Source organism: Chionomys nivalis, chromosome 23 (genome assembly GCF_950005125.1).
Source record: "Chionomys nivalis chromosome 23, mChiNiv1.1, whole genome shotgun sequence".
Lineage (NCBI taxonomy): Eukaryota > Metazoa > Chordata > Mammalia > Rodentia > Cricetidae > Chionomys > Chionomys nivalis.
In genome coordinates this window covers 39,537,185-39,551,164 of record NC_080108.1, presented here as the reverse complement: position 1 = coordinate 39,551,164, position 13,980 = coordinate 39,537,185, and the positions used below count along the sequence as shown (strand labels likewise).

Here is a 13,980-nt window from a genome sequence, read left to right as displayed (position 1 = left end):
CTGAATGTGTTCATCGGCTGTAGTAGTTCTCCAGTAGAATTTTTTCGGCTGCTTGTGCTTTCAATTCTATTATCTGCAGAAATAACGCTTTGGCTTCTTCCTTTCCAAATTGTATCCCCTTGATCTCTTTTAGTTATCTCGATTCCCCTGCTATTACTTTAAGTACAATACTGAATACGTATGGAAAAAGTGGACAGCCTTGTCTTGTTCCTGATTTTTGTGGAATCACTTTGAGTATCTCTCCATTTCATTTGACGTTGGTTGTAGCTTTGGTTTAGATTGCTTTGACAATGTTCAAGTATGTTCCTTGTATCCCTACTCTCTCCAGAACTTTTCTCATAAAGCAGTGTGGATTTTTGTCAAAGCCTTTTTTTGAATCTAATTAGATCAAGTGACATTTTTTTTTTTCGGTTTAAACATATGGTGGGTTACATTTACTGATTTTCATATTTTGAGCTACCATCTCTGCATCTCTGGGATGAAGCTTCCTTGGTCATGGTGGATGATGTTTTTGATGTGTTCTTGGATTTAGTTTTTGAATGTGTTTTGAGTGTTTTTGTGTCTATGTTCATGAGAAGAATTGGTCTGTCATTCTCTTTGTTCAATCATGGTATGCTTTGACTATCAGGGTGACTTTGGCCCTATAAAATAAATTTTGCAATGTTTCTCCTTTTACTTTGTGTGATATTTTGAGGAGTATTTTCTTTAAAAGTGTGATAGAATACTGCCATAAACCCAGATAACCCTGGGCATTTTTTTTTTAATGTTCAGAGACTTTTAATGATTGCTACTATTTCCACAGTGGTTATATGTCTATTTAAAATATTTACCTGATCTTGATTTAAGTTTGTCAATTGGACCTATTAAGAACATTATCCATTTCTTTTTTTGTCATGGAAAGTTTATTTTTATTTATTTTTTGGTTAGAATTTATTTATTTATTTTTAATTAAATTTTTTTAATTAAAAATTCCCGCCTCCTCCCCGCCTCCCTTTTCCCTCCCCCTTTCCCCACTCCTTATTCCCCACTCCCCTCCCCCTCCCTCTCCAGTCCAAAAAGCAATCAGGGTTCCCTGCCCTGTGGGCAGTCCGAGGTCCTCCTCCCTCCATCCAGGCCTAGCTTGGGCAGCTGAAGAGAGAGAGCCTGAAATGGCCCGATCCTATAGCCATACTAACGAATATTTTGCATATCACCATAGAACCTTCATCTGGCAATGGATGGAGATAGAGACAGAGACCCACATTGGAGCAATGGACTGAGTTTCCAAGGTCCAAATGAGGAACAGAAGGAGGGAGAACATGAGCAAAGAAGTCAAGACCGCGAGGCGGGCACCCACCCACTGAGACGGTGGGGCTGATCTACTAGGAGATCACCAAGGCCAGCTGGACTGGGACTGAAAATGCATGGGATAAAACCAGACTCACTGAATATGATGGACAATGAGGGCTGCTGAGAAGCCAAGGACAATGGCACTGAGTTTTGACCCTACTGCGTCTATTGGCTTTGTGGGAGCCTAGCCGGTTTGGATGCTCACCTTCCTAGTCCATTTCTTTTTTATTTTCCAATTTTATGGAGTACAGGTTTTTAAAGTGTAATAAAAATTCTTTAGATTTCCTTGGTATATGTTATTATGTCCCCCCTTTTTCTGATTTTATTAATTTGGGTATTCTTCCTGTTTTTTATTTAGTTTATTTAGTTTGTCTGTCTATCTTGTTGAGTTTTCCCAAAGAACCTACTCTTTGCTTCATTGATTCTTTGTATTGTTTTCATTGATACTTTGTGATTTGAATCTGCTCTCAGATTGGGATATTCCCTACTTCCCTCTCTTCTTGGGTGTGCTTGCAGAAATTCTAAAGTTTTCAGGTATAATGTTGAGTTGCTAGGAGATTTCTCTATTTTTTTATATAAGCACTTACTACAATTAAATTTTCTATTAGCACTACTTTCATTGTGTGCCATAAGGTTAGGTTCATAAGGTTAGGTATGTTGTATATTCATTTTCATTATATTCTAGAAGCCCTAAATTTCTTTATTTCTTTCTTGATCTTGTTTTTATTTAGTAGAGAATTGTCCAGTTTCCACGAGTTTGTTGGCTTTCTATTGTTTCAGGTGTTGAACTCCACCTTTAATCGGTGGTGGTCTAATATCATGAAGGGGATTATTTCAATTTCCTTGTGTCTGCTGAGACTTGCTTTGTGACTGAGTATATGTTCAATTTTGGGGAATTTCTGAGAAGTTATACTCTTTTTTGAGTTGGATGAAATGTGTTTATATTCTGTTATTTCTGCATGGTTTAGAATGTCTCTTATCTCCGCGGGTAGGGGCGGGGCCTAGAAGGGAGGCGTGGCTTAAGCGCACCAGATTGGAGCAGGTCGCACGGATGGGCGGGGCTTCTCGGACTCCACCTCGCGCACCGCCTTTCGCCACGCCCCTCCTGGGCCGCACCCACTCCTGCCTCAACGTGGCTCTTCCGCGCGTATCCCTCGAGTGTTTCTCGCGTGTCCCTCGCCTGTTCCTCGTGTGTCCCCAGAGTTAACCGAAACCGCTTGTCCAAGCCGGGCGCCGAACGAGAGCGCGGGGGAAGCCGGCCTGCGCTGTCCCGCCCGCCATGGCACCGCGTGGGTGAGCTTTGCGTGGGTGACCTTTGCGTGGGTGAGCTTTGCGCGGGGCGCAGTCGCGGACTCGGGCTCCTCTGCTGCCAAGCGGGGCTGAAGTTGTAGCCTCCAGGGCCGGGGCCGGCCTGTCGCATTAGCCACCCGCTTGTCGCCTCCATCCATAGCGGTGTCCAGCTGTCTCTGCGGAACCGGGGCCGGCGCGGCTTCCGTCCTCCGCGGGATACAGGCGACCTGCGTTGCTCTGTAGCCGGCGCCTGGGCCCGGGGGCTACCGGCCGGGCGGTCAACGAGGGAAACACAGCCCCGTGCTGCGTCGTCCAGCCCTAAACTCCGGAGGAATGTGCACTCGAGGATGGAGTCCTACCGGGCCGACAGGGACCTCAGCCGCGAGGACACGGGCTGCAACCAGTGGCACATCAGGGACCTGGAAAACTTGGACGGTGAGCTGCCCCTCTTCTCCCTCCCCTCCCCAGCGCGACTTGGAGCCTTGCAGGTCCCCTCCCCAGAGCTGAAGTAAAAGGTTCACCTCAGAATGCTGTTTTTTTTTTTTTCCTAAAACAACAACAAGAGCAACAAAAAACTATTATCAGGCGACTGTGGGTTAAGTGATTTAGGTTTTGCAAGGGCTACAATTAAAATCCTATGAATTTCAGATTCATCTGGATGACCTGGTTTGTGTATTTGAAGAAGTTAAAGGAGTCATTACTACAGCTAGCCATGTTTTATCTTACTGATTTTGCAATAACCTCAGTATTGTTTTATCATCAGACTTTATAAGTAGCTTGTGCATTGGGCATAAAATACAGTTTATGTGATTCCCAACTCACAATATTTGAAGTCGGAAATATTCCTTATGCCTCGATATGTTGTTGTTGTTGTTTTCGTTGGTTTGGTTTTGTTGTTTTTTCCTCAAATCATCACACAATTTAGTTAAACTCACTTGAAGTGTATTATGAGAATGAGTAGACTGTCTTTGGAATGGAGCGTGACTTGTCACGTGAAAAGCTACTTTTAAATTCTAAGGAAAGGATTTTGTCAGCGTTTCATTTTAGGACGGCAGCTTTATTCAATAAGGATACTCACAGTTTATAGTAAATTCTGGTACTACATGATTTTTCTAGTGTTATTTAGGAATTATTTTTATTTATCGTTTGTGTGTTTGTGAATGTGTTACTTGTGGCGTCAGTTGAGGTCAGAGAGAGGTGTTGTCCCCTTGATCTGGAGTTCCAGGTGGTTGTGATGCTGGCAACCTCTGTCAGGTTTTCCGGAAGAACAGGAAACATTCCTTCTTAATCACGGAGCCATCTGTCCAGCCGCTCAGTGTTACTTTCTGTATCCATTAGCTTGATCCTCTCTTTAGATGACTTTGAACTGTAGCCATGTGTTTATACATTTTAAAACGTGCAGAAGAATATTAAAGTTAGAAATCCCCTGAACACCATAATAAAGCTGTCTTTTAAAAGGAGTGAAGAGATGAATGGGCTCATTGTAGAAGACTGGTACCAGTCCTGTCCACGACTGACAAGCAAAAGCACACGGGATACTTTAATAGTTCATTTTATTATTATAAAGGTTTACGTCCGACGGGTATGCGGTGGACTTTGAGTTTATCCCCCCATCCCTCCCTCCTCTCACCATTCTCACGCCTCCCCTTTCCCGTCACTCTCCTTTGTTCCCAGTTTTGCTTCTATGTGCATTCCATTTCATTCCACATAGAGCATTTCATGTACCTGTTAAGTATGGGGCCCATGAGTGAGAGAAAACATGGGGATTTGTCCTTCTGAGATGACGTAATTTGCTTGCTATAACTATCTCCAGTTGTCCTCATTTTACATAGGATGACGTAATTTCATCTTCATGACAGAAATGAATTCCATTGTCTGTAAATCACATCCTCATTTTCAATTCCTCAGTGCTGGGCAGTGGTGCAGTAAACATTGAAGTGCAAGTTTTTCTATGATTTGTTTTAATTTTGGGGCAAATACCCAGTAGTGCTATAGCAGAGCCATAACGGAGATTCATTTCTAGATTTTTCAAGGACATCCATATTAACACATTCTGGACTTGTTTACGTGGTCACCAGCAGTGTATAAGGGTGTCCCTTTTCTCTGCATTCTCACCGGCATTTGTCATTATTTGTTTTCTTAATAAAGGCCATTCTGAATGAAGTGAGATAAAAATCTCATTGTTGTTTTTAATTCATGTTTATAATGCCTAGTGAAGTTAAATGTTCTTTCATATATTTTGAAATTTTCTTTCTCTTGAGACAAGATCTCACTATGTGGAACTTGATGTGTCTACTAGGCTGGCCTTGCTCTCACAGAGATCCACCTGCTTCTGCTCCAAATGTTGAGATTAAAGATGTGCTCTAACATTCTTGGGTTCCTACATTTGTTGCCTGTTTGTACTTCATCTTTTGAGAACTGTCGATCTAATTCGTTAGACTGGTTTTTGATTAGGTGGTTTAGTTTTTTTGATAACTGGTGATCAGGTTTTTGAGATTTTTGAGTATTCTAGATTTTAACCCTTTGTCAGATGCATAGCGGCAAGGGTTTCTCTGATTCTGTGAGCTGTCTCTTCGTGCATTTGTCTCCTTGAGTCTGTATACATTTTCTTTCTGTTCATGCAAACCCATTTCTCGTTGTCGCTGCTATTTCTTGAGAGACTGAGTTTAGAAGTATTTGCCTGTGCTGGCATGTTAAATATTTCTTCTACTTCGTACTTACTAGATTTTGGGTTTCAGGTGTTGCATTAAGGTCTTTGATCTGTTTAGAGTTGGTTTTTTTATGTTGTGAGAGACACAGGTCTAGTTGTATTCTTCCACTGTAGATAGCTAGTTTTGCCAGCAATGTCTGTTGAGAAGACTGTTTGCTCCGATGTGTATTTTTCTGATTTTTGTAAAAACATCTTGTGGCCTCTGGGTTTATATCAGGTCTCCTGTGCCATCATTGATTTCTGTCTCTGCCTTTGTCCTAGTTTATGATGCCTTTTGTTTTCTTTTTGAGACAGGGTCTTACTTTGTAGCTCCGGCTGGCCTGGACCTCATTAAGTCCCTAAGGCTGACCTCAAGCTCACAGAAATCTACCCTTCTACTTCCTCTTGAGTGCTGAGATTAAAGGCTTGTGCCAGTGATGTCTGTATTACCATGCCTGTGTGGTACATGTTGGAATCAGGTATGGTGAGAACCTGCAGCATTTTTCTTTTGCTTTACTAACTGGTCTTTGGTGTTTCTTTGTGAATTTTTAGCCTTTTTTCCTATTTGTACAGGAGAATGGTGTTGGAATTTTGATGGGAATTGCATCCAGTTTGTAGATTGTTTTTATAGTCTTCCAATTTTCACAGAATTTATTGTTCACTTGGTGCGCATGGGATGGTTTTCCATCATATAGTATCTTTGATTAATCTCTTCAGGATTTTAAAGTTTTCACTGTAGAAGTGTTTTACTTCCTTGGATAGCTTTATTACGAGGCTTTTGCTTGTTTGTTTATGAGGTAATTGTGAATGGGATTATTTTTCTGATTTCTTCCTCAACATGTTCATTATTGGTATCTAGGAGAGCTACTAATTTTTGTATACTGATTTTTTTACCTTGTCTCTTTGCTGAAAGTGGTTTTTATTGGCTCTGATAGTTTTCTGGTGGTCTTTAGGTTCTCTTATGTGTAGATACTATCTGAAGATAAGGTTAGCCTGACTTCTTTCTTTCTTCCACTTGTATCCTTTTTATTTCTCTTTCATTATGTTGTCCTACATAAAACTAAAGGCATAATATTGAAGAAAGTACAGATGGGACATCTTTGTCTTGTTTCTTACTTTATTGGACATGCTTTCAGGTTACCCCCACTAGTATAAGTTTGGGTATAGGTTTGTTATATATGGCTTTTCTCATGTTGATATGTTCTTTTTTTATTCTATTTTCTCCAGAAATTTAATATGAAGATTACTTTGTTGAAATCCTTTTCTGCATCTATTAAGATAATCTTGTGATTTCTGTCCATGAACCAATTTATGTGGTGCATTGAACAAAACATTTTTTAAAATTGTGAATAATCTTTTTATATGTTCTTGAATTCTGTTTGCAGAAATATTTTTATTTTTTTCTTTTTTGTGTGCACCAATATTTGGTGGATGTTTTGTGTTTTAAATGAGATATAAGAAACAATCCCCAAACAGAGGAAAAGAAAAAGAAGATTGACTTTTCAGAGAATGGAGTTGAACATTAGTGTGGACTGTACTAAAGAAATGGAAATCAAGTCATTGCAATCAGCTGTTTGGCACTAGGGCTCTATCTTAGTTGGGGTTGCTATTGCTGTGATGAAAACCAAGACCCACAGCATCTTAGGAAGGAAAGGGTGTGTTTGGCCTTCCGTATTCCCAGTCACAGTCCATTGAGGAAAACTAAGGCAGGAACTCAACCATGTGGGAACCTGGATGCAGGAGCTGATTCAGAGGCCGAGGAGGGGTGCTGCTTACTGGCTTGTTCTTCATGGCTTGCATAGCCTCCTTCCTGAGAGAACCCAGGCCCACCAATCCAGAGGTGGCCCCACCCACAATGCACTGGGCCCTCCCACATGAGTCACTCACTAAGAGATGCCAACAAGCTTGAAGGAGGCATTTTCTCAGTTGAAGTTCTGTCCTCTCGAATGACTCTAGTTTGTGTCAGGGTGACATAAGGAAGAGCCAGCACAGCATGAGCTTACAGAAGAATTTTGCCAATGAAGAATAAGGTGGTGTGGTATGCCCTTTCATTTGAAAGACATCTAGCTTTCATTTGTTAGGCAATTATTTAGAAAAATCTTTGGAAGACCTCAAACCTGTTCAGTAGTCTTAGGGCAGTTTAGAGCATAAAGCTGTTAGTAAGGTTCTAGTGGAGGCTGTAGGGTCCTCTCCAGTCCATTGTTTATGGCCATACTCGTTTAAACCTGTAAACACTAATTTGACAGTTGAATAGTATTCTGCCTCCCAGATTCAACAGATGCTTCCAGGATTTATCTCACCAGAAGTCTTCAGCATTGGTATCATTTAGAGCAGAAATGTAGGCCTGTTCATTAGTATGAATAGGTTCATTTAAAGGGTTCCAAGTAACTGTGAGATGCATCTGGGCTGACTGGCAGTGCAACCTGCTATTCTGGGGTTCTTTTGGTATTGAATCACATAAAAGCAATAAATTTCCGGAAAAGTGTGTATATATCTACTGTGAGTCTTTACACAACTATGTCTGAATATCCCAAATTCTCTGCTACAGTTGGTCTTTGGTTTCCTTGTGTTCCATATGTGAATTTCTGTAATTGCTGGCCACAAATACTTTTAAATACTTGTGTCTGTACGGAATACATGTAAACTTGCTTTGTATCTGCTCTCAACACATGATAATATCTTCAGTACTGTAAGGAATCTAGAGAGGAGCTGTGTACAAACACTTGGCCATTTTCTAGGAGAGACTTGACTCAGACTCTAGTATCTAACAGGATCCTGGAACAGGCACCTGCAGCTACTGACAGGCAGCAGTATATCGTTAAAGTAATAGTGAAGGCGTAAGTCACAAAACCGTCCCACACCAGTTTGGAATTATAATTAATAAAAGGGTTATTTATTTAAGGGCAAAAACTTACAGATCACTGTCCTAGAAAACAGCCCTTGGTGCAACCAGGAGTAGAGTCTAGCAGCTGGAAGCAGGAGCCAGAAGCAAGAGAGGGAGAACAGGGCTACCGCTGCTTTTTAAAACAAAAGAGACCACGCCCAAGTACACTAGTAACTTAAAGGCTATTGGCTGGAGAAGGAGAAGGAGCTAGTGCATCACCTCCCCGTCTTGTTTTAAGTAAGAGAGTTCCAAACCCAATACAAAACAATATATACTAGGAACAGATATCAACTATAAGATTAGAATTACAAGCAGCATAAACAATATTAAGCAAGAAACATATGCTAAATGTTTTAATAAATATTCTATCCTAAGGAGTCTAAGTCTTGTATTGGAAATGGCTTGGCTAGATCATAAGAGGATGGTAACTATGACTATCTAATCTTTTTTTTTTTTTTGGTTTTTTGAGACAGGGTTTCTCTGTAGCTTTGGTGCCTGTCCTGGAACTAGCTCTTGTAGACCAGGCTGGCCTCGAACTCCCAGAGATCCGCCTGCCTCTGCCTCCCGAGTGCTGGGATTAAAGGCGTACGCCACCACCATTAAAGGCGTGCGACTATCTAATCTTTAATCCTGTCGAAGGCCTGAGAAGGGAAATAACATTACTTGAGCAGGCAGGAAGTACAATCAAGTAGCTTCCAAAGCAAGCAATATATGACGGAGACAATTAGCTACCTGAGCAGTCACCCAACGTCTCATTTTGCAACGTGGAAGCAACCAACTTTGGCTATAAACTAGCATAATTGACAGATCATTTTCAGAGGCAGGAAATTTTTCAAAACCGTCTTATCCTGTCTTGGCAAGATTTGACCATCCTGCTTATCTATTTCTGGATATCATGTAACTTGTCAGTGGTTGAGGCATTGTCAGTCCTTGCCCAAAGGCCAGTTTTGCCAAGAAGAAAACAAGCTCAAAGTGGAGTGTCTTTAGGTGTTCAACATTCTCCCGGGACTAGATTGGCGCTGTCAGAAGCAGTCATGTCTCATGTCAACAAAACCCCTAGTTATTTAAATACCATGTTCTACAGATCCTTGAATGGTTGAAGATTCCTTATCTAGACAGAATACAATCTCTATATATCTAAAGAACCTAATTGATCTGACTATATGTACAACATATGAACAACTATTGACCTATAATAATACCTGTATAACTTAAAGAGTAAAACTTCATGTCAAAATATTAAATAATCTGTAAATAAATGTGCAACAAATCAGGACAGTGACCTCAAAATGTAAACAATTTATAAGTATTTTGATCAGAAGTAGGAGTAATATATAATGCAATATGAAAATATATCCTAAAAGTTGTGTCAATATACAAAATGTCCTAAGCCGAGGTAGAAACAGCATATATACAATCTGACAGAATAACTTGCATCGGTGTACAAATGTAAACAAAAGTAACAGGTATAATTTGAACTTGTATCAATATACAAAATCTATACCAATGTAAATCATCTATTTATAATAGGTAGCAAGTATTCACTCTATTACCCACTGTTACTCTCTCTCTCTCTTTTTTGTTTTTTACCAACATAGTTTTCACCCCAACCCTCTATCTAGAACAAGGAATAATCAACAACCCCTAAACAGCGTTCCCAACCCTATGGACAAACTTTTTTGGAATAGGGGGCATCATCTTCTAGAATTGCTTCCCGCTGTCATAGGGGCAATGTTCTCTTAATGGGATCCTGCAAAAATTAAGTGGTGGTTAAGTTCCAAAATTACTGTCTAGTATAGTTGCAAACAATTTCTGAGCAATCAATAGGATTTTTTTTGTTTTGTTTTTCCAAGTTCTCATTTGGAGTTCTGGCCAGAACATGAGAAGGTGTACCATTCCAGCAGCTGGTCCCCAACAAGCGGTCTTATACTAACGCTGTCTGCATCATGGTGTCGTCTCAGCTAGGTGGAGTTGTTGTTGTGGGGCCCCATCTTCTTCCTGGAAACTTCAAAGATTACTGCAGGGAAAGGATCTGTAGGAAAATCTACGTTCATCATGAAAAACTTAAACATCATTCATATAAACATACATTCAATGTATGTATGCTTTGATATAGACAAAAAAGGCATGGAGGAAGTAAAATTTTTCCTAAAGTCTTCCTTCTGTCCATACCAGATGGCTCCCAGTATGAGACAGAAACTCTGAATGTTCCTTTTAACAAAAAGCTTGGATTTAGAGGAGTACAGAGCTCCTGCAGCATATTAGTAAAGTTTGAAATTTGTATCTCAAGAGTTCTTCAGTGTACCTTCACTGTCTTATGTCTTGAATACCGTCTCTGGCAACTGCTAGTATAGAAAGTTACTGTTTGTTCATGACTCTTCCATAATTTCTGATTTTCTTTCAATGGCAGATATATGGAGTTTTCTATCACACCCCATACATACAAGCAGGGAGCATTTGTTCCTGCTACGTCAGTGACTTGCATTACGGTAGGTAGGTTTCTCTGGTGCCCATTGGGAGCTTGCTAGCCCTTGTACTAAGGTTAGATTATTTGTGGTTTTGAAAGTCATGGTTGTTTAACCCACTCCCTTGCAATTATTTCTCATGTAGCTGTTCGGAGGTCAAGAAATAAGAGTTCTCACCACTGATAGAGAAAATCACAGTCATCCTATCACACTGCTGTACCTGCACTGCAGCATGTGATGTAAGGATGGATACCGTCTTTACAGTTACAAAGGCGAATAAGTAAAGATAATAGGAGATAGAAAAGGATAGAGAATGCTGTTAGAGAACACATGAGTCATGGCAGGATATAAACCTAAATTTTTTCTAGTTTTAATTCTGTCTTGAATCCTCACCCCCATATAAACACACATAGACACACACACACTCACACACACACACACATACTTTTAGTAGAGAAGTGTATAAAAATCTAATTGATAATACACATATAAAATGTAAAACAAAGCTTCACAACTTCAGGATGGCTATTGTAGCTGTATAGAATTTCATTAAAGTATATGGAATTTGGATCTGGGTAAGCACTTGCTTGAGTAGTTACATTGATCTAGCTAGTTCCATCGTTATGTATGTATGTATCTATCTTCCTATATTTCTTTCTTTTGCTCACTTTTTCTTTCTTTATTCCTTTCTTTAGCAAGATCTTTACAATAAAGTTGTTTTCAGTAAAAATGAAATGAAAAGAAATAGAAAACTTTCAGATATTTTCATAATATTGTGAAGCATCGAGTTTGTTTTGAAATTGTTAAACTTTGGGAAAGAAAAAAATTGCTCATTTTCTTAGTAAAGATCAATTAAATGACTTCTATATGAAAGTGGAAGATCTTTGTGAGATTTATCTCCATCTACCTAGAAATATCAGCTAGTTATATCATTGTGCAAGTCTTGTTTAGGTGGCCATATTGTTAAGATTTCATGGGTATTCTTCTGTGTCATGAATAGAAAGCACTGTTTTCTTCTCAGCAGGCATTCTGGTCATCTGGTTTTGATAGTTTTTCTGCCCAGAACATTTTTCGTGCTGTTTCCTGGGCCTTAGATCTAAAGCTTGTGTTGCAGATGTATCGATTATGGATGGGCACCCCAACCTTAGTTGTCCTCTGCATTTTGACCAGGTGTGAATTTCTGGGATAGTCTCCATCTGCTGCCAAAAGATGTTACTTTGATATCAGCGTGAGTTACACTTCTCTGTGGATATAAGGATAACTGTTTAGACTGGAGTTGGGAACTATACTGGTTTAGGAAAGTGTCAGTAATGGGTTCTCCTCTAGGGTTCATGGCCTCATCAGCCATGGGTGGTTGGTTAGGTTATAGTACCAGGCATGAATCCCCTACTTTTGAATGGGCCTTGGGTCCAATTAAGTGGCAGTTGGTTCCCTAAAGATAGATATGCCATTACTGCACCCTTGGCTGTGTCTTGCTGTGCTGGTCATTGCTGTGGTTTGTAGTCAGTGTCTGCTGTGCCTCTACCTGCCATCTTTTCATCCACAGATTCGAGCCCGCCAGGGAGCGTGTATGACACACAGGAATAAGCATACTGTTTTGTTTCAGAATCACAGAGAAATATTTTAAGAAAACATTTGGCTGAAGCTAAGAACTTCAGAATTTTGCATACTGAATAGCACTTAAAATGTTGACGAAGCCCAAGTGAGTGTCCTGTGACTGACTCTTGGGAACACAACTAGTGCTTTGGTGTCATCAGAGGCATTGGGAACTTAAAGCTGGTCATGTTGTGGCATTGTGGTTTGATGGTGGTATGTGATATTCCCAGCCTCCTGCTGTGCTCTTAGAGCATCAGCTCAGACACAGACCTAAAAAAGGCAGCATCCCTGGCAAAGGCTCTCCTGGTAGCGTTCTCCTTTCAGCATCTTAGTGGAATGAAGTTTTAGGTCAAAGGCAGTTTGAACTCTGAGATTTTCAACCAGAGAAATCCCACTGGCCCAGTACATCTGCCCTGTTAATAATTGTAGAACTCTTGCTAAGACACGTTTCCTTTTTGGTCTGATCTCAGAGAAAGAAGTAATGTTGTGTCATACTTAGGATTTCCATTGCTGTAGTAAAATAACATGACCAAAAGCAACTTGAAGAGGAAAGGGTTTGTTTTGGTTTAAATGCCCATCCCCTAGTGAATTACAGGGCAGGAACCAGAAGAATTTGTTGGATTTAAAGTTTTCTTTGGCCAATGGTATTTCCTCTACAGTATCTTCAACACCTGAGATTCTTTCTTTCATCTCTTTTATTCTATTGGTTATGCTTGCCTCTGTAGTTCCCATTCATTTACCCAGATTTTCCATATTCAGAATTCCCTCTGTCTGTATTTCTTTATTGCCTCTATTTCAGTCTTCAAGTCTTGAACTGTTTGCTTGGTTTTCCTTGGTTATCTTGGGTTTCCTTAAGATATTTATTGATTTCTTCTAATTTTTTGTTTTTCTTTTCCTCCATTTCTTTAAGGGAATTTTTCATATCCCTTTAAAGGTCTCCAACATCCTCATAAAATTACATTTAAAATCATTTTCTTCTGCTTCTTCTGGGTTAGGATAATCAAGTCTTTCTATGGTATAACGATTGGGTTCTGGTGTTACCATATTGCTTTTTAGGTTGTTGGATGAATTCTTGCATTGGTGTCTACCCATCTCTTCCTTCAGTTAATGTTGCCAGTGTCTTTGCATCTTGTTCCAATCATTCCAGTGGCTGTCTGTGTCTTTGGGAAGTGTTCTTGGTCTTCTGTGTACTGCCACTGTCTGTGTCTCAGGGAGCCACTGAGGTCTCTCTTGCCTGCTCTCTTGATTCATTATCTTGGTCCACTGTGTGCAGTCACAGCTTGTGCGTCAGAGTTCTTTCTTGGTTCTCTTTCTTGGTCCTCTCTCGTGGTCCTCTCTGTGTAGTTGCAGCTTGTGTTTCAGCATTTCTCCGAGGTTGTGGGGGTTTGATAGGAGGGTTTGGGGGCAGAGTGGGACTTGTAGCTTTCAGGGTCTGATGGCTGGGATGGGGGTGTTGGGGCAGCCTATCTGAAAGAAACTTCCTTCTGGCTGGCTAGAGAAGCCAGGGTAGGTGGAATAAGGGTCCAGGGTTTTGCTATCGTATGGAAGGCCTAGAGAGTGTCCTGCGGGGCAGGTGGTCACTCACCTCTTGGTCCTCTCTGTATAGTAGGCTGTGTTTCAGAGTTCTACTGAAGTTGCGGGGGATAGGAGGGTTTGGGGTCAGAGTGGGATCTGTAGCTTCAACCATAATATTCTAATTACATTTTACAAAAGTGAATAATCATTCA

General features: G+C 40.4%; 1 protein-coding gene across 1 annotated transcript in view; it reads left to right on the top strand.

Moving 5' to 3' along the window:
* Positions 1 to 2,380: 2,380 nt before the first annotated feature.
* Positions 2,381 to 13,980, top strand: part of LOC130865126 (uncharacterized) — a 41,194-nt gene continuing 29,594 nt past the window's right edge. The window contains exons 1-3 of the mRNA XM_057756005.1: positions 2,381 to 2,472; positions 2,531 to 2,622; positions 2,728 to 3,054. Of these exons, the coding sequence (XP_057611988.1) occupies positions 2,381 to 2,472; positions 2,531 to 2,622; positions 2,728 to 3,054 (511 nt within the window). The remainder of the gene's footprint in view (positions 2,473 to 2,530; positions 2,623 to 2,727; positions 3,055 to 13,980) is intronic.